The sequence below is a fragment of the Pseudonaja textilis genome, chromosome 1, assembly GCF_049901715.1.
Source record: "Pseudonaja textilis isolate UNSWEBS1 chromosome 1, rPseTex1.2, whole genome shotgun sequence".
Taxonomy (NCBI): domain Eukaryota; kingdom Metazoa; phylum Chordata; class Lepidosauria; order Squamata; family Elapidae; genus Pseudonaja; species Pseudonaja textilis.
In genome coordinates this window covers 255500885-255527321 of record NC_141990.1, presented here as the reverse complement: position 1 = coordinate 255527321, position 26437 = coordinate 255500885, and the positions used below count along the sequence as shown (strand labels likewise).

The following is a 26437-nucleotide window of genomic DNA, read 5'->3' as shown; positions in this document are numbered from 1 at the left end:
CTGGGAAAATGATTTTTCTCCAAGATATTATTAATTTTCATTTTTATTCCTTGTAACAAATGCTTTAAGAACCTGAAGCTTCCTGTGACTCAGTGTGAAAACAACCACTCTTCTGACTTATCTTAGTATCGGTTGTCACCAATGAACTCTGTTCATTACATACAGCCGGAGCTTTGTTTGACATACCAAATTTTTAGATAAAATGTGGGGTTGTATGGGAGAATAGGGACCTACCATATAAGTCACATGGTGTTAGATTTTGCCTAACAGAAAGAGACGAAATGCATGAAGGGAGGCTCAGCCAATCTCATTGTACACATGTTGTACTCTGACAATAAAGGTAATAATAAGAAATACATAGAAGGTAAATTAGCTGGCTTTCAACACCAAATTTCACAAATATTTTTTTCACAAACCCCTCATAAGCAGGTATGTCTGAAAAATACTGACAGTTCATGATAATCTAGTGAGATGGACCATTAAACATCTGAACCTCAATCTCCCCAATATTGTTATTACATCTATCTAATAATTTAGAGTCTATGTATGTATGCATGAATTAACAAGTAACTACAGACATCTAACCTGGCATTATGTATCATTACATCAGCCTTATTGCGTATGAAGACAAATGAAAAAGACTGAACCAGACAAATATAGGCGCATTGTGAAACCACAAGTAAGAACAAGATGTTTCTTTCATTTCCTCAAGTAAAGCTGCTTCGTTAAAATCATTGCTAATGGAGTTCATTTCTGTGTTCAAACTGCTGCTAATGGAGTTTTAAATATGTTTCATATGTATGACAACCGCTCTGGTAAACACATACTGAGATGGTCTCCACAATGTCAAAATGATAGCTAAACTTTCTTCCTGGCTAATGTTCTATACAATAGCTCCAAAAATAGAATTTAAAGAGTTTTCAGATTGCATGAGAATAGAGGGCAGCTGTGTAGTTTCTGCAAAATAAAACTGAAATGTTTAGGCTGTGAAATCATCATGATTGATTTTGACAGTGATTAAATGTGGCCCCTTGAGGGAAAAAAAACTATCATTAAAAGCCTAGCCTACTAGCCCACTAGCATTCTTACTGGAAAGTAATGCAGCCTGAACACAGACCTTTTGGTTTAATCCCAAAGTTATTATGCAAGCCATAACTTTTTTTTTCTCCTTGGCTCTTTTCTGTGAAACTTAATTCCTGAACAATAATTTTCAATTTTTTCCCATCACATTTTGCACTATTAAACCAGAAGTCCATGAATATAAATGTACACTATAATGAATTATTAATCCCAAAAGAAAAGGCCTCTGTAGACTCCTAGAATTCAACTCAGTTCAAAATGAAAAAAAAGTTTTCATTTCTAGTACACAAAGCAATGTAAATATTATTTATTTTAATTCTAAACTCACACATGGAAAATTCGCTACAGAGGAGAGGGAACAGACCGTAGACAAATACTTTAAAAAAAAAACAAATGTTAAAAACATCTGCTGACTTTTTAGGTTGTTAAATAAACGTTTCGGTATCAAGAGAACCGAAACAAAAGAGTGAAGTGGCAGAGAGCAGGAAGATGAGCTGCTTTTTAAACATCATGAACTCCAGCCAAACAATCCAAGTATACTGGAACAAAAAGGTAAAGGTATCTATGAAGATTTTCAGTCATCCCAGTCATAGTTGCCAAAGGTGCTTTTTCTAGAGGTCACTAGACTTTCTGGTTTTTCTTTGAAGATGTTTCACTTCTCATCCAAAAATCTTCTTTAGTTTTTGCTGGAAGGATTTATATTCCTTGCAGACAGCTGGTCATTTGCATTTTTTTAGAGAGTCATTGAAGCCACCTGTAGGTTCATCTGTATCATCAGGGTCACCTGAGTAGTGCAAATGAGTGTGGAGCCTTCTTGGAACTGTTGAAAGGACTATGTTGTAGACTGGAGATAGATGATGTCATATCCCTCCCTTCTGTTAAAATTAAAGACTTTTCTAGAGCGTAGTGCTCATCTCCATTTCTTGGCCGAAGGAGCCAGCATTGTCTGAACAGGAGCAAATTAGGCACAAAGAATATAAAAGATGAAGCATTCATGAAAAGGGTAAAGTAAACTAATCTTTGAGAATAAGATTGGAGATTAGATAGATTAAATTATATTAAATACAAACTTCTGTCTGTCTCAATAACTTTCTATCTCCATAATTGTTCTTCAGCCTCTCTATAAATCCCAGTATATCCAGCTCTTCTTCTATTGCCAGCACAAAAAAAGAGGAAGAGCACTGAGAGCAGAGATTAAGAAAATGAAGGGTGAACAAGTAAATAATAGAAGAGATCATAGACACACGTACACTTGCTTTACCATAAACTATAATTTATTAGGAGAGCTAAATGAGACAAATTATATTTTGTGTAATCTTTAAACCCTATTGAAGCTATATAAAATGTTTAAATTTCAATCATATCTCAAAACAAGGAATGGAATTCTTATAAAATTCAAACACTATTTATTTTGGGAGGGAAGGAGACAAAGATTATTCTTACATAGTAAGTCACCTGTTTGTTCCTAGTGGCTGTTTAAACAATTTAAACCAAGCATGTATCCAGAGGATGTCCAGAAAGAAAATTCAATTAATATTAATTAATTGATAATTATTAATAATTATTATTATCAATTAATATTCAATTAATCAACTTATGTAACTGGGACTGAGCAATGCACCAGATTTTGACTAAAAGGATGCTTTGAATTGTGTGGGAGGCACAAATCTAGCACCACTCTATCATTCTATAAAGTAGCCATCCCTTTACATAGGTGTTCACAGAGCTGTTTTAAAAAATTGCAAACAGATGCTGCTTTGCACCCTTGTGCACATTTGTAATATGAAGCACTGCACAGTCAAGCGTACACTTTTGTACACATTCATTTCACCTGGAAGACAGAATTTTGACAATAGGAACAAGATTCTATCTAGCAATTAAATCTATTACAAGTCACCAAGAGAGCAATAAACAAAGATGATAAATCTTTCTAAATGACTAAGTATTGCCAAAAGGAGAGCTAAACGTTGTGACATTACAAATAATTAAAATGCGTGAAAAGTCTACAATGATTAAATTACAAATGAAATCTACAACAAAATGCAGAAAAATACAACCAGTCCACAACAAAACAGGAATGTACTTGTTCAACTAACTAGCTTCATTCAAATACTGTACAAGGCGCTAGATCTAACATTTAGAATCTCACACAAATCAATTCATCCCCATCAACATTTGTTTTCTTTTTTCCTTTTCCTGTTGATATTTAACATGGCATAACAATGAGTACAGCATTTATGAAGAACAAGCTTATGACCTTTTGGTGTTTTAGAAGACCAGGCATTCTGAACCATTTAGCTACACACAGAGGGCTTACGAGATGTCTAGGGAGATGTCTTGCACAGTAATCTGGAAACAATTTGAATCAGTTGGGCTGAAGGAAGTGGGCAGGGACCTCTGCACTGTCAATGCAACTACCTGTCAATTAAGATTCTTGTCTTTCCTGGCTGATGAAAGCTTCCAGGATGGTGACCAGCAGGTAGGTTCATGCAAGAGGGAACATTCCCAGGACTTTTTAATGAGGTCCTGGTTTGTCCTTTCCTTTAAAAACCATCACTTGACCCCCCCCCTCACCTGCCTGGGCAACTTTAGTCTAGCCTCCCATCTTCCTTTAGGGGGGGATAGTGGAAAAAACAATTGCTCAACAGCTCCAGAAGGTCCTGAATGAAACAGGTTTCCTGACCCCCTTTGGTCAAGATTCATGCTTGACTTTGGGATAGATGTGGTCACACTCATGGACGATCTCTAGTGGGAGTGAGATGGAGATAGTGCAACCATTCTCATTCTCCTTTATCTCTCAGCGGCTTTCGATATTTTTTACCATGGTATCCTTTTGGGCTAGATATACGAATTGGGACTGACTGGCAGGTTTGCACTGATTCAATTCCTTTTTCCAAGGTTGGGCCAAATCAGTGTTAACAGCGAGTGAGAGATCCAGCACCCGACCATTCACTTGCAGTATCCCATAGCACTCAGTACTACTCTCTTGTCTTCTGTTTAACATCTACATGAAGCCATTGTGTGAGATCATTTGTCACCATGGGTTGAGATATCAATATGCTGATGATACTCTGCTCTTCATCTCTATACTTAGTGACTTGAGTGATGATATCTCTGCTGTCTCACGATGCCTAGAAACTGTAGGTAGCTGGTTGGGGTACATGAGATTTCCACTGAAGACTCACATCTCCTACTCAAGGAGCAAGTGATGGGCATGACTAGGAGAGATGTTACACAGCTTCGGTGTATGCATCAGTTGGAATCTTTCCTGGATCATGACTGCCTGCACTCAGTTATTCAAGTCCTAGTCATCTCTTGTCTGGACTATTCCAATGTGCTCTATGTGGGGCTACTCTTGAAATCCATTCAGAAGATTTAGTTAGTCCAAAGTGCAGCAGCAAGAGCAGTTTTTGGGACACCTAGGATGACTCACATTACTCCTTTGCTCTGCAAACTTCACTAGCTACCAGTCTGCTTCTCAGTGAAGTTCAAGATGTTGGTTATGACTTCTGGTTTGGGCTTCTTTGGCAACGGACCGAGATCCACGATCGTGCATGGTTTCGATCCAAGCTTGCCGCCGGAGCGCCCCAAGCCAGCTGGATTTGGGGCTAAGCCATCCCGTAGAGGTGAAGAGGGGGGAAACTGCCAGCAGGGTCGAGGAGAGCCGCATCTCTCCTCCCCAGCTGGCCATTACTCCCTTTCCTGAAGGCAGTTGCAGCGGTGGTCAGAAATGGCCACCTCAAAGAGGAACCCAACCGGAAAAGATTGTGCAGGAGGAAGGTAAAAAGAGAAAGTTTTGACTGACTGGGTAGAAATGAAAAAACAACAACATAAGGTACCCTGGTATCTGAACTATAAAAACATTGTTCCCAAAGATTTCTAAAGCGGCGAAGGAGAGAGAGAAGGGAAAAGATTTGGGTTTGTTTTCTTTCCTTCGCCATACTGACAGTTAAGAGACTTAAGTAAGAAATTGAAAAAAAAATCACTTTGACATTAATAGGCATTTAAGCTGAAAATAAAATGTCAAAGGGATAATAAAGATTTCTTGGATATTTAAAAACTTTTAAAAGAAGGAAAGGAGAGAAAAGGAAAAAACAAAACGGTGGGATCTGGAAAAATGGAGGAGACCACCTGGAAGTAAAAGGAATTAACAGTGAAATCTTAACAAGATTCCTAAAAAATACATTCTAACTGAAACTTTGTACAAGATAATAGAACCCCAGGAAGAGAAAGTGGAAAAAAGAAACAAGAAACAGCTTTGGACTATTTGGATTACTTGGTGATTTTTGGACTTTTGGTTATTGGATTTAAATGACTAAAATCAATTGGGTGGTTATTTAAAAGTGTTTAAAATGGCATCACTCTTGGAAGAACTGAAAATGGAACTTAAAAAACAGAAAGAAGATGTACAAGAAGGAAGAGGTTTTTTTGGCTTTGTATTTCAATTATTAGAAATGGAGATCTTGAACTATGAGAAACAACAAGAAATGCTTGAAGAACAAGAAGTTTGAGACAAAGAAGATGCCATCTTTAATGATCAAGTAATTCTATGGGGGGAAGGAAAGGGGGGAAAGAGTGAAAAATTTAAGATTTGAAAAAACTATCAAAAAAAGAACAGTTTGAAAAGCAGTTACAATATTAGGAAGAAACAGAAGAAAGGGTTACAGAAGAGAGAATTAGAATTAGAGAGACAAGCGGTCAAAAAGGGGAGGGAGAAGAAGAGAAGGAAGAAGGAAAGGAAAAGAAGAAACAGGATATAGAGAAACAGAAAACATACAAGGATTAAAGGTATAAGCCTATTTAGAAGACACAGAGATAATGGGTGAAAATTTAGTTGAAAGAAAGGATTCTGCAAGGGTACATAAGATAGCATTGTTATATTAGAAATAGAAATGAATTTAGAAAATATGAAACAAGTGTGGTTAAAGTGATAGATAAAATACTTATTGTAATGTAATGAAATGTTTGTTAATAAATGAAATAAAGAGAATGAGAGAATGAAATTAGGAAAGGATGGGAACATTTTGATCATTAATGATTTATAAAATTTTAAGTGAAGAGAAATATAAAAGAAATATGGGAAAAAATATGGAAATATTACAAGTGTTCCTAAGGATGTATGATATTTAATAGAAAAGAAATGTTAAAGATGTTAATTAATATTAATGGAAGATTATAACTAACATTAATGGTTGAACCAAATTGGAATAGAATGAGTATTTTATGTATTAGTGTTTTATATATATATATTATCTTTAAGAACTTAGTGTGTATATTAAGAATGTACCAAGCAGAATTCGATTGGCAAAAGTTATGTGTTATAAAATAGAGATTAGATATTGAATGTTATAATTGTAAAGGCATAAACTGAAGTTTAAATAAGATCTGAATGGACAAAAATTAAAAGATACAAAGGTGTCATACTCCAATCAATAACTACAGGAGAAAACTTGTTTAATGAGAAAAGAAAATATGAAATTGAAACAGGACAGACAAAGTATAAACATAATGATTAGAAAGATATTGAAACTTAGAAAAAGATATGTAATTGAACTTGGAAAGGAATGAGATAATCAAAAACAAGGTTGAGAAAACTAAGGGAAGGGGAAAATCACTGAGAAAATGCTAAAATAGTAATCAGATATGGAATAGAATACAAAGATGAATATGAAATTGAGTTTGTGTCTGTATGGAAAAGTGACAACCTGGGATCATGCTATTCTCACAAAAAGATATTTTATTTGTATTATGTTTTGTGAAAACCCAAATAAATTTTTTTACAAAATAAAGATGTTGGTTATGACTTTAAAGCCCTCAATGGCATAGGTCCAGGCTACCTGATGAGCTATCTGATCCTGCTAGGACAAGCCCATGTTATTTGCACCAGAAGAGGGGGCCTTTGACTTTTGGGATCCAGAAGAAGAGCCTTCTTTGCCACAGAATCCACCCTTTGGAACAGGACTGTTAAACTCATGGCCCGCAGTCCAGATGCATCACACGTTGGCCACACCCATGCCTGGTTTAGCAAAGGGGAAAAAAGTCACGATATGTCATGATGCTACCGTGACAATGCATGTTTGACACCCCTGCTTTTGAACATCCTACTCGCTAGGGTAAGATCTGCCTCCACCCTATTTTTCCGGAGAGCCTGAAGACCTGGGGACCAAATGGGGGAGTTCCATGATGGAGTGGCTGAGAGGATCCACTTCCTCCCTTTGCTCTCTGGTCTCCACCTGTCCATCTTTTTGTTATCATATTGATGTATTCTCGCTGTTTTCTTTTTCACTGTTTATTTTATTGTCTTATTATTTTTCTTTCTGTTTTGTTTAAACTCCTTTAATTTCTTTCTTTTTACTACTGAGAGTAGCCCCACAGCGAAATAGGTGGCAAATAAATTTATCAAATAAATAAATAGTTCTTACAAATGGAGAAAGCAGCATGTGTAGAATCATCAAAAATGAAGTTTTCCTCTTATAAGAAAGATGTGAAAATTAGACATTTGTGGTCGGCTCATGGCTATACAGTCCATTTAATGAAATAATCTGGATATCTATTAAATTTTCTCTTTGCTTATTCCTGTATTAGATATATCATTTATATTATTTTGGAATGAATGTCTCCTTTTTCAAATAAATAATTCCTAATCATTCTTCCTAACTAAAATATTTTTGTCACATAGCTTTTCTCCCCTACTGACTTTATTTTATCTTTGAACTTTTCGATGTAGAGGAAACGTAATTCCCAGTGGTAGGGATAAATGATTAAAAATCTAAGGCCACCAAACAACAATATAAAATAACAAAAGAATAAACAGAATCCTATGATCATTCGGAAGCTAGCAAGCACTGAAAAAAGAGAATACTTTTCCTACAAATTCTTATGGACTTCTTGGGTAAAGAGTGCTTTGGTATTAATTGACCATTAAAGCACCAAACAACAAAACCCTCAGAAACTGGCCCAACTGCATGGGACTGGGCCTTCAGATAAAATAGCTATGAAATATTTGGGTTTCAAAATAGGAATCAGCATTCCTTCCAAATAAGTCCAGCTTTTGCATGAAGTGTCCACACCCATGAGTGTGTGCCTTCAAGTCAGTGTTGACTCCCAGACACTGCTTGGACTAGCCTGCAGTTTTCTCAGCTAGAAGTTACAGAAGTGGTTTGCTCTTGCCTCTTTAGGTGAATGAGATTAATTGAACCAAGGTCACTCAGGTGGCTTTGTGCCTAAGGCAGAATTCCTTATTTCTAGCCAGATGCTTTAACCATCACGTCAAACTGGCTTTCATAATAAATATACCACGTCCAGTTACAGTACCAATGTCCTGATAAGAAGGCAAAAATCTGCCAACATTGCCAAATTGGTGCCTCCTTCTCTCGGGGTTTCCAAAGATGGGCTTCCTTTCTATTTGCTCAATATTAAAGACTAAAATCAACATTTTAAAGTGGGTCAGAAAGGAAAGAAAATTGCTACATAACTGGGGCATAAGATATGAATATATTTGTCTTTAGGGACTCAGTTACATGTACTAATTATACTTGTACAGATATGTCTAGTTTTATTGCGCTGCAGTTTAATGCACTTTGCAGATATTCCAGCAAAAACATTAAGATTCGCTGAAGGCTCAAATGATGATTAGCACTTTTTAGCAATGAAATATTTTTTAATTAAGGTAGCTACATTTTTTAGACATAATGCTATTGCACACTTAATAGACTACAGTACAGTGTAAATATAACTTTTATGCACATTGGGAAGCCAAAATATGTGTGGAACTCATTTTATTCACCCCCAAACCACCCTCCAAAGCAATTAATCAGGCTGCGCAGGAACACAAGGCTGCACAGGAACACAAGGCTGCACCGCCCACCTGACCCGTGGGAACACAAGGCTTGTGTCGCTTGCATTGTGAACGAGGTAGTGAGGGGAAGGGGGAAATGGCGGAGGGGGAGAACTTGCCCTACTTGCGCCTGCTCTGGCTGCCAGGCTGCTTCTTTCCACTTCTTTCTTCTTCTGCTTTTGGCTGCACGCAAGGAAAGCAACAAAAATCTTTCTTTCTCTCCCCCAAACTCTGCCAGAAATGAGTCTTTGGGACCCTGCAAGGTATCCTGCTCCAAGAGGCTGCGCCGGCGCGACAGGTCTCACAAAGGCTCATTTCTGACGGTGTTTGGGGGAGAGAAAGAAAGACTTCTGCTGCTTTCCTTGCATGAAACCAAAAGTCTCAGAGTCTCTCTCTCTCTCTCTCTCATAAAAATCCAATAATTTTCAAGAAAACTAGACTATAAATTCCATCATTCTCAAGTCGGCACAGTCATTGTTAGTCATTTCACTGGGCTTCATGTATCAGTGATTCCATGACCTCTGTAAATGCCATACACTAAACAAATAAAAAACAGGGCTTGATGTGTTGCTGATCCACGTTTACACAGACTGAAAAAAAACAGCACTTTATTATTAAATGGAAACCAATCCTCTACAGATAAGAATAGGATATTTATTTATAGTTTGTATTTCTAAACCTCCCACAAAGAGGGGCTCTATATAAATATATACAAAAACTGAGGGGATACAATTAAAAAGTATTGAATGGAAAGATCAATAAATTTCAACTTGGAAATGAAAAGCAATGAAAGTCAATACAGGAAGTAATTCTGGACTTATGACTGCAATGCAGCTTCCCATCATGGTCTGAATTCATGATGGTCATAAAATGTATTGGTCATGTGACTGACCCAATTTTATGACCTTTCTGCAGCAGTCATTAAGCAAATCACCATGCTTACTAAATGAATACCACAATCATTAAGCAAATCAATGGTTCACTATGGGTACAATTTTGCTGAAAACCAAAACATAAAACGTAGCTATATGAGGTTTTCCACCAGGGGTTTCCTGTAGTAATGCTTTAGAAGTTTTGAAATTCATACTGCACGAAAGGAAGATAGCAACAATTTTTGTTGTCCCATAGTAAGTTTTTTTTAAGCCTTTAGAATTCAGTTAATATTATAGCTTATGTATCTTAACAAATGTAATTATTTTGTTTTATGTGTGTGTTCCACTTAGTCATACAGGCTGGCACTATTCTATAGTTCTTGAAAACAGTTTATCAATTTCTTAATTCAGAAATGCTAAAAATGAAAATCAGGCTGCAGAAAATAGAAAGTTAACAAGATCTGGGCCCAGTTTATTGTGTACTCAAGAAACCTTAGCGTCAACAAAAGGAAAATATTTATAGAAGTTATTACAATAACCAGGCAATATGGAAAGTCTTAACACAAAATCTAGAGGTCTAGAGGCAGGGCAGAAAAGTAAACCAATTAATTTGAGTCATTTGCCAAACAGCAGTCAGAAGAAAGAAATTAAAGAAGATGCAAACATAATTCAAACTTGCCTTTTTTTGATTAGCATTATTTTCAAGGAAACAATTTCCCCTTAATTCTTCTTGTTAGTAATGGATGCCACCAAAGACTAAAACTATTACAGAAATATTACAGAAATTATTGGGTTGGAAAAGGAAGGGAAAATGCATTAGACATAATCTAATGAATGGGATTACAGGCAGTCCTTGACTTATGATCACAATTGAGCCCAAAATTTCTGTTGTTAAATTAGTTTTGCCCCATACTACGACCTTTCTTGCCCCAGTTGTTAAATGAATCATTGAAGTTGATAAGTTAGTAACCCATTTGTTCAGTAAATCTGGCGTCCCCATTGACTTTGATTGTCAGAGGGTCGCAAAATATTATCACGACATTGAGACACAGCAACAGTCATCGATAGGAACTATTGCCAAGCATCTGAATTTTTATGCCATGAACATCGGGATGCTAAGGGTCATAACTGTGAAAAATGGTCATAAGTCAGCTTTTTCAATGTTGTAACTGAACAGTCACTAAATGAACTGTTATAAGTTGAGGACTACCTGTAGTTGGAGAACTACATGATTATTTTCAGGGCTTTTATTGCTATTCTTTTTATTATTCAGCGCAAATATTCTTATTTACTTATTTATATTATATTAACTCAGAGCAGTATAGATAGTGCCTGCCATCATCTTTTGTCTCCACAACAGCTTTATAAAATAGATTATGTTAGGAGACAGGGAGTAGACCAAAATTACTTAGTAAGTCTCATGGCTGAGTGGTGATTTTCTAATTCTAGTACCGTGTTTCTCATAAAATAAGGCCGGGTCTTATATTTTTTGAGCCCCGAAAAAATGGCTAGGCCGTCTTTTCGGGGGTGACTTAATTCCCCCCCTTTCATCCTCATCTAGAGCGCCTCGCGGGCAGCCTCGCCACCAGCCACTCCTAATGGGTGATCGTGGCGAAGCGCAGAGAGCTCCCTACTCCCACTAAACACCTTTGCTGCAGACCCAAGACCTTTGAAACCTGCCACTGTTGCTTTCCCTTCTGCCCATTCCGCCGCCACGTTTGGAGCTGCCGCTTCCATGTTTGGAGCTGCTGCCGCTTTGGGGCACGGGCATTGAACCCCCCCCCCCGTTTGGAGCTACCGCCGTGTTTGGAGCTGCCGCCCTTTGGTGCCGCCCCACATTTGGAGCTGGCTTCCATGTTTGAGCTGCTGCCGCATTTGGAGTGCCGCCGCATTTGGAGCACCACCACCACGTTTGGAGCTACCGCTTCCGTGTTTGGAGCTGCCGTCGCCATTTGGAGTGCCGCCGCCACATTTGGAGCTGCCGCTTCCGTGTTTGGAGCTGTCGCCGTGTTTGGAATGCTGCCACCATTTGGAGTACCGCCGCCATGTTTGGAGCTGCCGCTTCCGTGTTTAGAGCTGCCGCCGTGTTTGGAGTGCCGCAGCCATTTGGAGCACCGCCGCCACGTTTGGAGCTGCCGCTTCTGTGTTTGGAGCTGCTGCCGTGTTTGGAGTGGTGGCGGCGCTCCAAATGGCGGTGGTGCTCCAAACAGCGGCTTAGTGCTGCAAACTTCGGAGCAGCAGCTCCAAGCGTTGACGGCACTCAAACACAAGCGGCAGCTCCAAAGGTGGCAGCGGTGCTCCAAATGGCGGCGGCACTCCAAGCACGGCAGTGGCAGCTCAAACATGGTGGCGGTGCTCCAAATGGTGGCGGCAGCCCAAATGGCGGCGGCAGCTCCAAACGTGGCGGTGGTGCTCCAAATGGCGGCAGCACTCCAAACACGGAAGCGGCAGCTCCAAACATGGCAGCAGTGCTCCAAATGGCGACGGCACTCCAAACACTGAAGCGGCAGCTCCAAACATGGCAGCGGAATGGGCAGAAGGGAAAGCAACAGCGGCAGGTGCCAAAGGTCTTGGGTCTGCAGCAAAGGTGTTTGGTGGGAGTAGGGAGCTCTCTGTGCTTCGCCATGATAACCCATTAGGAGCGGCTGGTGGCGAGGAATTGCTGCCCGTGGGGCGCTCCTAACGGCAAGTCCCCCCAACCTTCCCCCCATTTTGCATGTTTTAAATTAGGCCTAAATTTGGTGGGAGGGGCTTAATTTGATTTTATGCCTAGAAAACATGCTGGGTCTTCCTATTGGTGGAGGCCGTATTGTTGGAGAAACACGGTAGAACCATCCAATCAGTCATCGTCTTCTTTATTTCCTCTTTTACCGCTTCGAGTGTCAAGGAAGATACATCTAAACCGTACACAAAGTTATTTTAGCCATTAGTTGCAGAATCTCTTGCAAAGATTGTTTGAATAAGTATTTCTTTGTTGCAGAAATATATCATTATCATTTTTCAACTGATGTTGAAACTTATGTGTATAGCAGCGTATGGGCAGTCATTGGATGACTACTGTGAATTTACTATCAATGTCACTGTACTCATAACAGACAGTAGACACAACCAATCCAACCTATTATCCAATATGCTGAAATGTCTAGGAAAATTCTTAATAAAAAGTGTTCACTTTATATGCAAAGACGTTGAATTGTACCTTTCACCATTCACCGTTCATCTAATTGGAAATAGAAATTCAGAACATGAACAGATGACATAATATTTGAGTAAGTTTTTGTGTAAATAGGTATTATTTGAAAACAGAATTGGGAAATTGTTAACTTAACCATTTTCAAAATTATTTATTCAGCTGTCATAAAAGATTCTATGCCTGGTATCTTGAACTGTCTTTCAACAATTCAAAATATACATATATTTGCATATAAGCTGCTTGGCAGTATTGGAAGGCAGTCCCTCTGTCTCTCTCTCACACACAAGCTTCCTCTGCCCATATGGAAAACACTTTGTAGAAAAAAAGGACTCTCCGCATAGCAAAATGACTAATAAAAAATTCACTTTTAATGCTTAACATGTCTGACACTGCATACCACACCCATTTTTTCAGAGTTTCGCCAGTAGCAAACAAATGGAAAAACAAAGCTAGAGATGGAAAATCAGCAAGAAGGGCTTCTTTAATGCTACAATTCACCCAAATCAAAAGCAAATGCTATTTCCAAAATAGAACCAGGCAATCTACTGTTAATCATTTTCTTTCTTGGGAATTTTTTATTACTAAACCATGCATTGACACCAAAACTATAAACATTTAATCGCGTTCTGCTCCAAATTAGGGTTGATGCCAGGGAAAAGTATTGTGACCAATATTAAAGGTCAGCTTTCATCATAAACTTTGCATGACCAAACAATTATTTCAGTTATATTGGTATTTCTATTTTTCAATGTTAAGTTTTAAACCCAAGGTTGACTCAACCTTCCATTATTCTGAGGTCAGTAAAATGAGGGTCCAAAACTTCTTGTTGGGGGCAATATGTTGACTCTTTAAACTGCTTAGAGAGGGCTGTAAAGTACTATTGCTATTGAACATGATTCAGCCAATATTAAGCATGTTTAAAGTCCACTGGATTTCAGTTGCTGAAATTTAAACATGAACTAACTTTTTCCACCCAAATCAATGACATCTTAAAGAATTTCTCTTTGGTTGCATAGCGCCACAATACTATTTAGAATGAATCATCTTAATAAACAAAACAGAAGAAAATGTAAAATAAGCTGACAACGGTAAAGCTTTTAACCAAAGCTATAGAAGTTCCATTGTGTTGTGTGGGTTGAAGTAAGCATTGCAACATGCTTTATTAAACATATGAAACACAACCAAATCCTATTTGCTTTTTACATGTTTTAGAAAAGCGTTTCCTTCTGAATAAAAGTTAACACCAAATATATCCATCCAAAAGAGGGAGAAAAAAGCTTCATAAATGTACTTATAATTAATTGGAATATCCATAGGATAAAGAAAATATTTTAAAGACACTGCTTTGCTTGTTCCCCTTTTTCCTTTTCTCTGATCTTTTCATTTCTTTTGTTCTTCTCCATTTAATTGACTTCTAAATATTCATTTCAGGCTGAGGGTGGGGTCACCAAAAGCAGAAGCGGGGAATTCACAGCCAACTGCTACTGATGGTACAGCCAATTCATCACTGCAAGAAAGCTTGATTGTGGTTTGACAATCAGGGAAGACAAGCCGTCAGATTTGGCATTCTGTTCTTTGCAACTGGGATTCTATGTGCAAATCACTGAAAAAACCCAGGCTGTTTGCCAATTTTTTACAGCCCAGAGGATGTTTGTTTGAAATTTATAGTGGAATCTCGTAAGAAAGGTCATATGGTTTCAAATAGAAGGTGACCTACACTCAGTGAAGTTTTTTTTAAAACTCTCTGTAGAGCAAGATGTTGGTTAAGGAAATTTAAAAGACTATTCATATTCATATCAAAAAGAGTAACAAAAAGCATTTCTGAATCAGAAAAAGACTAAACCTGCATATAGGTGGCAATTTACAATTATTATTCCATATGGTCTGTGTAAAAATCACATAGAGTAGCCACTATCACTTTTGGCCTCCTAGTTTTTTCCTAGAGTGTGTCATGCCTGTCCGAATCTGATTTGGAGGGGGAGGCTAAATGGCTGACGGAGTGGGAGTGTGGCTCCGCTGGCTGTGGAAGAAACTGGGGAAAGGTAAAGTCTGGCTGGGCAGATCAGGGGAGAGGTAGAGCAAGAGAGAAGGAATTCAGAGGAAGATCCAGGCCCACCCCCTCTTCATCTTAGGGCATGCAGGGAGGAACAGAGAAGGGAGCAACATGAGTTGTGTGGCTTACGGGGGAGGAAAGGGCCCTGATTCCCTTCATTAGCTACAGTGGGGAACACAGTGTTTAAAAAGGGAAAATGCCCACAGCAAACTGTTGGGAGCAAATCATGAATTATCTGGTATTGTTGAGGCTTATCTGGGTTCCTGGAATTTTTCCAACTGTGTGTTTTGCTGGGATTTCAAGTCTGCAATTCCTTCTCCGACCCTGTCAGGTTAATTACTGCAGTGTGGTTTATGTGGATTTTTATTTAGAGTTTGTATGTACTTTGTTTTTGGACTGAATTTCCTCCACTTAAAGACTGTTCTTGGGAGAGCTTTTTCTCTAGCCGAAGGTAACCTGGACATAGGGGGCAAAGTTGGAGGTGCTTAAGGGACTCTTCTTACTTTTGTGATGGTGTTGCCTTTGTGCCAAGCCTCAGGTCATCACAGAGTATGTACATATGGTAAGCAAATGAATACTGGTAACCTTGGCTTACAACTACAATTGAGAAAGGGACTGCTGTCTTAAGTCAATGCTGCTGTAAAGCAAGATGTCACGTGACCATAATGACTTACAGCAGCTATTTCAGCACTTCTCATTGCAATTGTCAACTGAGAATCACGGGACATTCAGCAGGAATGGGACAATTTTCCACAGCCAACTCGCTGTGGCAAACTCACTGTGGGCAACTTGGCATAGGACAACTCGTCACGGGCAACTCATTTTGAGACAACCCATTGCGTAACAATTTAACAATTATATTTAATTATTTAAAATAAATAAAAATATTTTAATTTTTTCCATTCACATTTCATTCTCTCTCCTTTTGCATCCTTTCTTTAATGATTTTATTTCACAATTTCTTTGATATTAGTGTAACTCTTGTCCTGCAGTGAATTGTCCTTGGTGAGATGGCCATAGCGAGTTGGCTGTGGTGAGTTGATTATGGCAAATTGTCATAGACCCCATTCAGCGAGTACCCACCCAAACCCAAGCCATTCTGGGTTTAGTCTCTCCCAGTTTCAAAACCCCAGTAAGGTAAAGAACTGCCTCCAGCTGTCTCCCTCTGCCTATGTTTCCCCATTTCTGCTCTTTTGATCAATCACCATGCATTGTGAGGTGGTAAGCAGCCCCAGAGCCTTGGTATATTGAAAGCTACATTACCTAGTAATTGCAATGAAAGAATCCAGCGGACTTGAACTAATTGAATCTGATTTTGCCATCCCAGCCCTCCTTGTACTTTATCATCTCTCTTCACAATTGCTGTTGGATTTTTTTCCAGGATAAACAGAGCAAGGGGAATCTCCCATCTTCTTTGCCTCATGGCCCAATGGAAGAGCATTTGTCCCTAAAAGGCTGCACTTGAGTGCAGATTCAATTCCTATAATGCTCCCTGAGCCAGCCTCCGGCATTTCCCCACTGGGCAAAACTGTTTCCAGCTCTTCCCATTTGTTGCATTCTTATCTGTGTTGTCCTACTCAGCTGGGGAAATCACATGCACTAACCATTTCACTGAAAAAGCTGAACCATTGCTGGTTTTTATGGTACTTTCACTGAAGAGTACTTGCTTTGCAGAACCGGAACACTGTGTGGGAGAAGTTGAAGGCCTCCTTCAGTCATGCAGTTAAGTGTGGATGGGCTGCCAACTGCCTGAATTTTGCTTATGTGACTGACCCCAGATAGGTTGCAATGGCTTAACTTCAGGCACAGGTTACAAGTCCCTTCATTCAGCATTGCTTTAGGTTCTAATGGTCACTAAACAAATGATTTTAAGTCTATCTATATGCCTTGGGAAATATACAACGCACCCTTTTTGTGGTTTCACAGTTCTATTACAGCAGAGGATGTAAGTTGTTATGGAAATTTTGCAGGCTGCAATACATTATCTTTCTAAGAGCCAACGACTAAACAACCCATAGTACCTTGAACTTTCCTAACTGCCTTTTAAACTGCGAACTTAGCACTACACCGTTAAAATCTCTCCCAGTAATGGTTGCTAGGAAAACAAAAAGGTGTGAAATTAAAAAAAAATGCTCGCTGGGATCCTTTGTAAAGACATGATAGTATTCTTTGATCTCTGGTTTATTACTACCTTATGCTCAAATAAACAATTCAGATCCAGATAAAGGGAAAATAACTTCCTTGAGTTGAACACAACTTCTGAAAATGAATCAATGTATCTATTTAGTTGGCAATAATACTGAAGTTCTAGAACTTCTAAATCAGAATTCCCCAAGCTTTCCAGCTTCGCAGAAAAGCATCAGGCACAGGCCGCACATGCTAACCCATTACTTCTACAGCCCAGTTCCAAACTGTTCAAGGCCTGGTAGTAGGCTGCGCCCCAAGGGGTTGGAGAGCCCTGTTCTAGATACTCCCGCACTCTCAAGTTGGTTAGCTACTGCTACTTGATTTGGTGATTAACTGAATAAAGAATTTTCTAAAAGACAAAAGTTGTGCTTAATACTGGAACAGGAAAATATCCTGGTTTGATAAAATAGATTGTCACAGGTAGTAATGATGAAGAGTGTCTTTTATGAGCTTAGGTTAAAAAGCCAATTTTGATCTGACCTGAGAAGGGAGATTACCCTAAGTTGTTTCACCACTGGTTAAATTCAGATAAGACTAATATTGCTAAATACACACAGGTTGCCCTTGACTTATGACCATAATTGAGCCCAACATTTCTGTTGCTAGGCAAGACAGTTAAGTGAATTTTGCCCCATTTTATTATCTTTCTTGACACAGTTGTTAAGTGAATCACGGTAGTTAACTTAGTAACATGGTTGTTAGATGAATCTGGCTTCCCCACTGACTGCTTGTCAGGTCACAAAAGGTGATCACATAAGCCTAGGTCACAAAAATACCAGTTGCCATGCATCTGAATCAATGATGGGATTCAAAATTTTTTTACTACCAGTTTTGTCGGTGTGATTTGGTGGGTGTGGCAGGGGAAGGATACTGTAAACTCTCCATTCCCACCCCACTCCTGGGCCAAGGGTACTGCAAACTCTCATTCTCTCCCCACCCCAGTAACCTGCTTTCCAGCTCTGTTCTCCTGTGCAGGGCAACCACAGAATACCCAGCCAATCAGCAGGGACTCGGGCGGCAGAGAATAGATGGGGGCAGGGCCAGTCAGAAGTGGAATTTGCCAGCTCTCCAAACTACTCAAAATTTCCGCTACCGGTTCAGAATCTGCTGAATACCACCTCTGATCTGAATGTTGATTATGTGACTATGGGCATGTTGCAATCGTTATGTGAAAAACAAGGCACTTTTTTCAGTGCCATTGTAACTTCAAACAGTCATTAAATGAATGGTTGTAAATTGAAGACTACCTATAGGCTGATTTTAAAGATAGTTTAAAAACTTCTATTATTATAGAGCAGTGGTGGCTAACCTTTTTGGGCTCCTGTGCCAAAAATTGTGCGCACGCTTGCACACTCACGTGCCAGCACCCAGAAGGCAATGCGTGCCCCCATGCACCCTACGCATGCGTGTGCAATCCCACCCACCCACCACCCCCTTGCCTGCACTGCACCTCACGGCTGATTTTCAGCCGGTTTGAGGCCTTTTTTCAGCCTCCCAAAGGCTTGAGAAAAGGTTTTGCAAGCTTTGCAGGCTGAAAACTAGCCCCGTTCGTCACTTCCTGCTTTTCTGAAAATACCGTGATGAAATGGGGCTAGTTTTTGGCCTACAAAACTTGCAGAAACCTGCAGAAGCCTTCCTCAAGCTTTTGGGAGGCGGAAAAAGACTTCAAACCAGCAGAAAATCAGCTGTGAGGCATGCACATATGCAGTGAGGTAAGCTTACCTGCAGCTCACATGCCGGCACAAATGGCTCTGCGTGTCACCTGTGGCACATATGCCATAGGTTCGCCATCACAGTTATAAGGGTGATAGTGTGAATTAGACAAACATTTCAAATAACGTAATTTCCCTCCTCTTGCTTTTCTTTATTTATATATATGTTCACTATATTTAGTTAACATATTGCTTTGAATATTACAGGTAGTTGTCTCAGTGATGACTCTCAAGACAAGGCAGATGAAGGGAAGAACACTCAAATATTGGGAGAAAGAGCTGTGTGTCACCCAACTACAGTCTCCACTAGATTTCAGACGCAGTGGCTGAAGGATATTGTCCATCATCAGTGTTATGCCAGTTCAAACAGTTGGATGTCGATAGAGCCATTGGTCTGGTAGAAATACCTGGGACAAATGTTTTCCCATTTATTTGGGAATGGTTTGTCTCTGTTGGTCCTCATAAAATGGACAGGATCCTAGGGAATGTGAGCTCAGCCACATGTTTTAGATCTGTATTCCCCCTAGCTTATAAAAGCTTCCTGAGAGATGATGTTTGCCCCCTTCTTAAGAAACCATTCCCACTCTGACAGACAGTTAACTTCCTATCTCCAATCTTCCCTTTCTGGGAAAAGATGTTGGGAAGGTGGTTGTACTGCAGATCCAAAAGATCCCAAAAAGCAGATTATCTGGATTCCTTTCAGTTGGGATTCAGGTCTGGATATGAAATAGAAATGGCATTGATTTTGATGATCTCTGGGGGAAAGGACGTGGGGGGGGGGTTTCATCCTTATTCTAACGGACTTCTCAATGGCTTTCTATACCATTGATCATGGTATCCTGGAACAACTTTGGGAACTGGAGTTGGAGGCACAGTGTTGTCCTGGTTTGTCTCCCTTTTTTCAAGGCCATTTACAGTCATTGTTGATTGAGAACAAGAGGTCTGACCCTAGTCTCTGCTTTGTGAGGTTCCTCAGGGATTGGTGCAAATCTTAATGCAATCTCTCATTTTTTAAGGCTCATGAAAAAGCCTAAAAATAGGCTGGCACTTCTTTTAAAGCATGTACAACTGTATTATGTTTTAAATGAATGCTTAAATTTCTTCTCTGATTCTCAACATTTTCCTTTTGAAACAGATGAAATTAAAGAGTAGATGTAATTTGTATTTGTTTAGATATAAATGCCTTGTTGCATGCTATTTTAATTTCATATCTGCACCTTTGGTTTTTAAAGGTATTTAGACTACCTTTATAACTAAAAATTACCACATAGAAAAAGTTCCATGAGAAGAAGTACAGCAAACTTTGTCCCACCTCCCTCAAGATAGAAAAATCTGAGATAAGAAATATTACAGAATGATGCTTAAGAAATTATATTTCAGAATGGAAAATCATTCAAATGTATGTGTATTTATAAACTGTGAAACCTATGTTTAAGCCTGCTATTACATTCTTTGCATGAGCTGTAACTTTGAAAATGTTTGTCTTCTACTGAATTCTGGATATAGTAGGGTATAATCAAAATGTCAAAAAATGAATCCATTGGAAATAAATTGACCTTAGTAAAAACAATATCCTCACATATTTCAGAATTATATTACAATTCATCCTTCTAAACCAGGAGTGTCAAACTTGCAGCATCACTTTGTCATCAGGTTACGTATTATGACTTTTTCCTCCTTCACTAAACCAGGGGTAGACATAGCTAACGCATGATGCATCCAGTCCATGGGTCGCAAGTTTGACACCCCTGCTCTAAACCATACCGTTTTTCTTTGTTTATGTTTTCCAGTTACTATAATACTTGATATTTAAAATATCGCCTATAGCTGATATATCCTGACAATATATTGTTTTCCAACGTAAAGCAAATACTTTTCTTGCTACATTCTTTATTGAATTAGAACTCATTAAAGAACAAGACAAATGTTAATGAGTAAGAGATTTGAAATCTTCAAATTTGTTCATGAAATATATTCAGAAATGGGGAGAAAAAACCCAAATACTATAATTTAAGCGTATATTGTTTTGTTAGAACTGAGTCAAAAGATAAATTGATTAAATGTTTGAATCTGAAGTTTATAACTGTCTTATAGAATGGAACATATCCTAATCTTCCTTTTTATTTAAATCAGTATTCAAATGGCTCTGATCTTGAAATATCCTTTGCAACTGTTCCGAATGACTATTGGATCTCTATTCCTTGATAATGGGGACATTAACCCTTCTCATTTATTCATTATATTGGATTCATAATCCTAGTATTTTAAATTTCTAAAATGTCTCTCAAGTATTTTTCTTCTGCTATTATTCAACTCTGGAACAGCTATATCTGATCTGGATTTGTGTATGCTATGTATTTTACTGATAAAGTGCGGTGATAATATATTTCATTCTGCTATTCTCTCTTTTCCATTTTTTTCTTTTTCAAATGAATTGCATATTACACTTTTCTGTTTATGGACATTCATAAGTAACCAAGTTCATATGTTACATTGCTCTCTGAGGATCTTTACCCTTTCTTCACTCACTACCCATGCTTTTCTCGTATTTCTTGACTCTGCTTCAGAAACATTTATCACATCCCCCCTTCCGTTTCTGAACCCACAGTTAACTCCTGTAACAGTCTCACACTTTGCCTTTGGACTTGAGTTGTATTAAATTTCTTAGAATTCTGAGAAGGTAGGCCAAAACCAAAACAATATTCAACTGAAATAAAATTAAAAACATTGCATTTCAGTATACTTTCACACTTTTTTTAAAAAAAATAAAAAGCTCAGCCTAGACAACATGTTTCAAGAAACATACTGAAGCACATCACAGAAAAGCAACCAGGAAGGTGTGGGGGATAAATAACAAGTTCTAACGGAAACACTTGAAAAAGTTTAGCCTGCTGGATTATAGCTTGAACACGTGAAGGCTTGTAAAATGGTGCCATGACGGCAGCTCTGCAAACTGCATACATTCAGCCATAAAGTCTGAAGAAGAGTTGTGCTTACATCTGCTTATAAGTGTTTTGAAGCCTGCTTTAAAACACTTGGAGGTCAAATCTGTTTCAAGTCTTAATGTATCCAGATGAATGCCAGAAAAAGGTCAATAATTGTATTTATATAACTAAAAACATGGCATGCAAAAGATGCAACGTAATTGTTCTGTTGTTCCTAAAACAGAGCTCAAAACAATAGGTAGAAATTGCAAGAATAAACTCTGGTTAAGCATAACAAAAAATTCCTATATCTGTGAAATGTAACTGAACAAAATGCCATGGAAATTGACAAATTCTACTTTGCAAACTATCCTCAGACATCTGTTGAAGATGCTGAAGGGGCTTCCTCATTACCTATTGTTCACTGAGCACAAATTGGACTAGATTTTCTCACTTCTTCTACCTCTGTCAGGCCCCCTGATTTCATCTGATTTCAACTTTACCTATAATAGAAATATAACTACAATGTATACAAGTCATACATTAAGTTAAGTAGCTCTGCATATTGAGGTAAAACTTCGGAAGCTGATTGAAAAGGCTGGCCCTTTGTGGATCAGCACTTTCTTTTCTAAGACACGAGGGTATTGAGTCTTTTAATTCTCTCAGTTATGGTCAAATTTCTATGGGACAAGGCATAAAAATAAGATCAAAATACAAAGAACATGTTAAAGCTGTCCAAAAACATATAAAAGAGGCAGAAAAACAATCAGAAAACAAAAAACTGACTATGTATTGAAGGAGGAATAAAAGTAGATCTTCTGGTATAAAATGATAGGATATGATTGAGAGAAATTGCTTTGGAGAAAGTTCTTTGTAAGTGCACTACTATTACCAGAAGGTCTCTTTGCCTTTAGCTATCTATCACTGTCACATAATGGGTTAATCCACAGAAATGTTTCAGAATAAGAGCTTGGTAGTGCATCTCTCTCTCTCTCTCTCCATCCATCCATCTATCATCTATCTATCTCCCTTAGATACCCTGTCCCAAGCTGTGAAAGACCTTAAGTTATAAGCTAATAATACAAAGTGGATCAAGTAACTGTACAAAGAATCTAAAGGAAAATCTAAAAGTAAGTTTTGTTGAGTTCTGGCTCAAACACATCAAACGTTTCAGGAAATGGAAGACATAACCTCATACAGAAATAAAGTGAAAAAAGAGAAGCTAAGAAACATGTGCCCATACCCAACATTCACGGACGTTAACTTCAATCTAACTGTCAACTTGAATAGCTTATCAGAAAAAATCTTAAATGAGTTAAGTAGTGGAGATTCACCATCATACATGGACGTGAATTCAATTCAACACATGTTCCAATAAATACTGAGAATGGAGAACTGGAAGAAATGATCCCTGTGGCTATATTTTACTAGACTGACTTTCTGAAATTTGTACAATACAGTATTGCCTACATCATATAGCTATTATCCTCTAAGATGGCAAGAACTTTGCAATCACTGGCATCTTCAAATACTTATAAAAATTCTGATCTGATGATATAAATGTTTGTAGTTTTTTTTTTACATTGTGATTGTCACATCATAATCCACTCATTTTAGGATAACTCGTGTAAGCATGTGGGTGTTAATTATACAATAGCCTCCTATAGCACAGAATCTAGATTAAATTTAAAGAAAGTAATGTGCCCAAGGGTGCTTAGTAAAGTTTCCTGGGTAAGCAAGATTTCACAGTGAAGTTTTATTGGCCCGTAACAATAATATCAGGATTAAAATTCTATAAATCATTAGTGTGCCCTATTAGGGAAGCAATATAAATGCAAGGAAAATGTCATCTATCTTCTGGAAAATCCTTTAACTTACTTCCCACTAGGTTGAAAGTGGCTTGGGAGAGGCATGCCTTGCATCTGTTATACAAGAATTTCTGGTACTACTTTGGCATCTGAATAAAAAGTTTTGTAGGGTTTTGAAACCTACAAAACTATTCACTGGTCAATGAACACGTTTATCACAAATCATGATACTATATACTTTATTCAGCCTTACTTCCCAGTGAAGGGATTCTATTCCCTATTTCTATTGCCTAGACTATTGCCATCTCAGAACATAGGAAAGGGATAATCCATAGTTGCAGTCATTTCCGCCCACAAAACTCATCTGGAATATACTGCACTGCCTACCATCTTAAAACATTATATAAAGTTACTTAAGATGTACATGAAATCTCTTTTTCTCCCTTAACCTTAACAAGGAATGGCGTATATACATGGAGGACGAGGCTGCCCTTCTATCTTTCTTACAAAAGGTTGCACCAAGCAAGCTGTTATTATGAATCAAAGATTTGACAGTTCATAAAATAAGGTATTAGTTGAGAGTGGATAGTAAACTGGAAATATTATGTTATTTACTTGTGCACATGCATATGTTACATGTATTGTAAAACTTAATATCTCACATGGATAAGGATTACTTTCCACCACCTTAAAAAGACATACTCAACACCTTGAATTTATTTTAATTAAACTCATAGAGTATTTAATTAAATTCATAACAATCACTAGAGAAATATTTGTGCATGCTTTCCTGGATATTTTATCGATTCCAAAATTTATTGAGAAATGTGCAGTTTGACACACCCATTTACAAATCAGCCAAGCAACTATTCCCTAATTCATTTCATGTTCAAATAATATAAAGGTACTGAGGAAGCCACAGTTGTTAAAAGTGTTTTGTCAGCCTCCAAGAACAGGTATAGGGTGCTGAGTAAGGGGAGAAGAAATAAGGGTGAAAGGATAATAGATTCCCTTCAAAACAGCTCAGGGCAATTACTATTAACAATGAGTCTCTGTTAAAGGCACAGTTATTTCACTGCAACTATTTATGGCTCTGTATCACATCAAACTTTAAGAGCATTTTGACATTTGGGGCATGTGATTTTTAAAAACACAAAAACCACTTTCATTCACAAACAAGCATTTCATTTTATTATTCACGGAACAACTAGAAAGGACGAAGGGGGGATACTAGAGAAAATAGGATGAAGTTGAAAAAAACTACTCTTTTCCTGCTAACTGGGCTTAAAAATCTGCTTCCAGGTCGCAGCAGTCTTGTCTGAAAGAAACGAACACTGCTCAGTTTTCATTACGTTGGAGGTAGGTACAAGGCTTCCTGCATCTCCTATGGGAACAATTGGCTTCCCATCACTGCAGAGACCTAAGTCCAAGTCAGGAGGGTTTGCACTCGCTCTCTCCCTCCCTTTTCTCCCTCTCCCATCTGCTTTACACAACGAAGGGAGGGAAAATGAATCCATAAGTGCCTAAGCCACTGCTGAATGCGCACCAGATGCGCAAAACTTCTGCCAAACTTTACCGTTCACTTTACCGATTAGTATTTCTCCCATTCAGGGCTAACTTTTCAGACGTCTCTGAACGGGGGCCCAACAACCGCCTCAGCTCTCCAAAGGGGGGAAAAAACGCACACGGACAAACCAACAGTAAAACGCCACTGGGATTAAACTGTGTTAACACTCGAGGCACTGACAAGGAGAAGTCTTCATCTCCTAATAAACCATTTGCCTCTAACTCAGCTCAGAGCCTGATAGATTTCCCATTCACCCGCCACTTACCCATTCGGGCTGCACAAAGCGGCAGCAACACGTAAAATCCAACGGCTGCACACAACCAGAACTTGGCCATTGCTCCCGCTTCCAGATCTTGTACCCAAGGACGAAGGAGTTTCCTCTCGCAGCTCACACAAATCTGTCCAGAAAGCCGGCGTCTTAAGTTTTGCTACCACTTCTATTCCAATATGAAGCGCGCCTGAAGTAATGAGGGACCTAAACAGGGAGGAGAGCAGAATCTGAAGTCACACCCCTGTTGGAACACAAATGACACGGCATTGGAAAAAGAAAAAGGAAAAAAAAAGGGGAGGAGGAGATAAAAGGCTACTACTTATGAGTAAGCACAATTGCCGCTAATATTTCATGCAGACTCCAAACGGCTTTGACTCAACGCTGCGCGCTCCCCCTGAGGCAGCTGGGCTGGAAAGCACCTCGTGGCTGGGGGCGGGGTGGAAAGAGTTGCTCGGCGCGGCACGCGGCCCCAGAAAAACGAGCGCGAGAGGCTGGGCTGCAACTGTTGAGTTTTAGCAATGCTTCCTAATCCCAGCTTTCCTCCCTCTTTTTGTGTATTCGTTGGAAAGGCAGAGAGTTTAAGCAAGGAATGTTTCCCCCCTCCCCAACTCCTCCGAGATTCTCCCAGCCCTCTTTTGCCAGACCTTATAAACCGATTAAATTTAGAATGCTTTTTTTTTTTAACTGCAACATCATCAGAGAGGTGCTTGCGCTTTTCAAAAAGGCAAGGAGAGAACCTCGGGGGTTTGTTTTTGTTTTATTTTTTTCAAAGATTTCTTGGTGTAATCCTAGATTAATAAATGAGACACTTCTGTGTGTGCCATTATGGACTTTAAACATTACACCGAGAATGCAAAGAAAACAAAACCTTGGCCCGGTGTTTTCTGTCCTGCTTTGCCCTCAGAATTTACTGCCCACAAACTCATTTCAAAA

At 38.7% G+C, this 26437-nt stretch overlaps 1 protein-coding gene across 12 annotated transcripts in view; it reads right to left on the bottom strand.

Annotated features, from left to right (window-relative positions):
- CD44 (CD44 molecule (IN blood group)) overlaps window positions 1-25698 on the bottom strand; it is a 72933-nt gene extending 47235 nt beyond the window's left edge. For all 12 annotated transcript variants that reach the window (XM_026707172.2, XM_087921371.1, XM_026707190.2 and 9 more), the window contains exon 1: window positions 25499-25698. In XM_026707172.2, the coding sequence (XP_026562957.2) occupies window positions 25499-25568 (70 nt within the window). In that variant the 5' untranslated portion in view covers window positions 25569-25698. The remainder of the gene's footprint in view (window positions 1-25498) is intronic.
- Window positions 25699-26437: the final 739 nt, after the last annotated feature.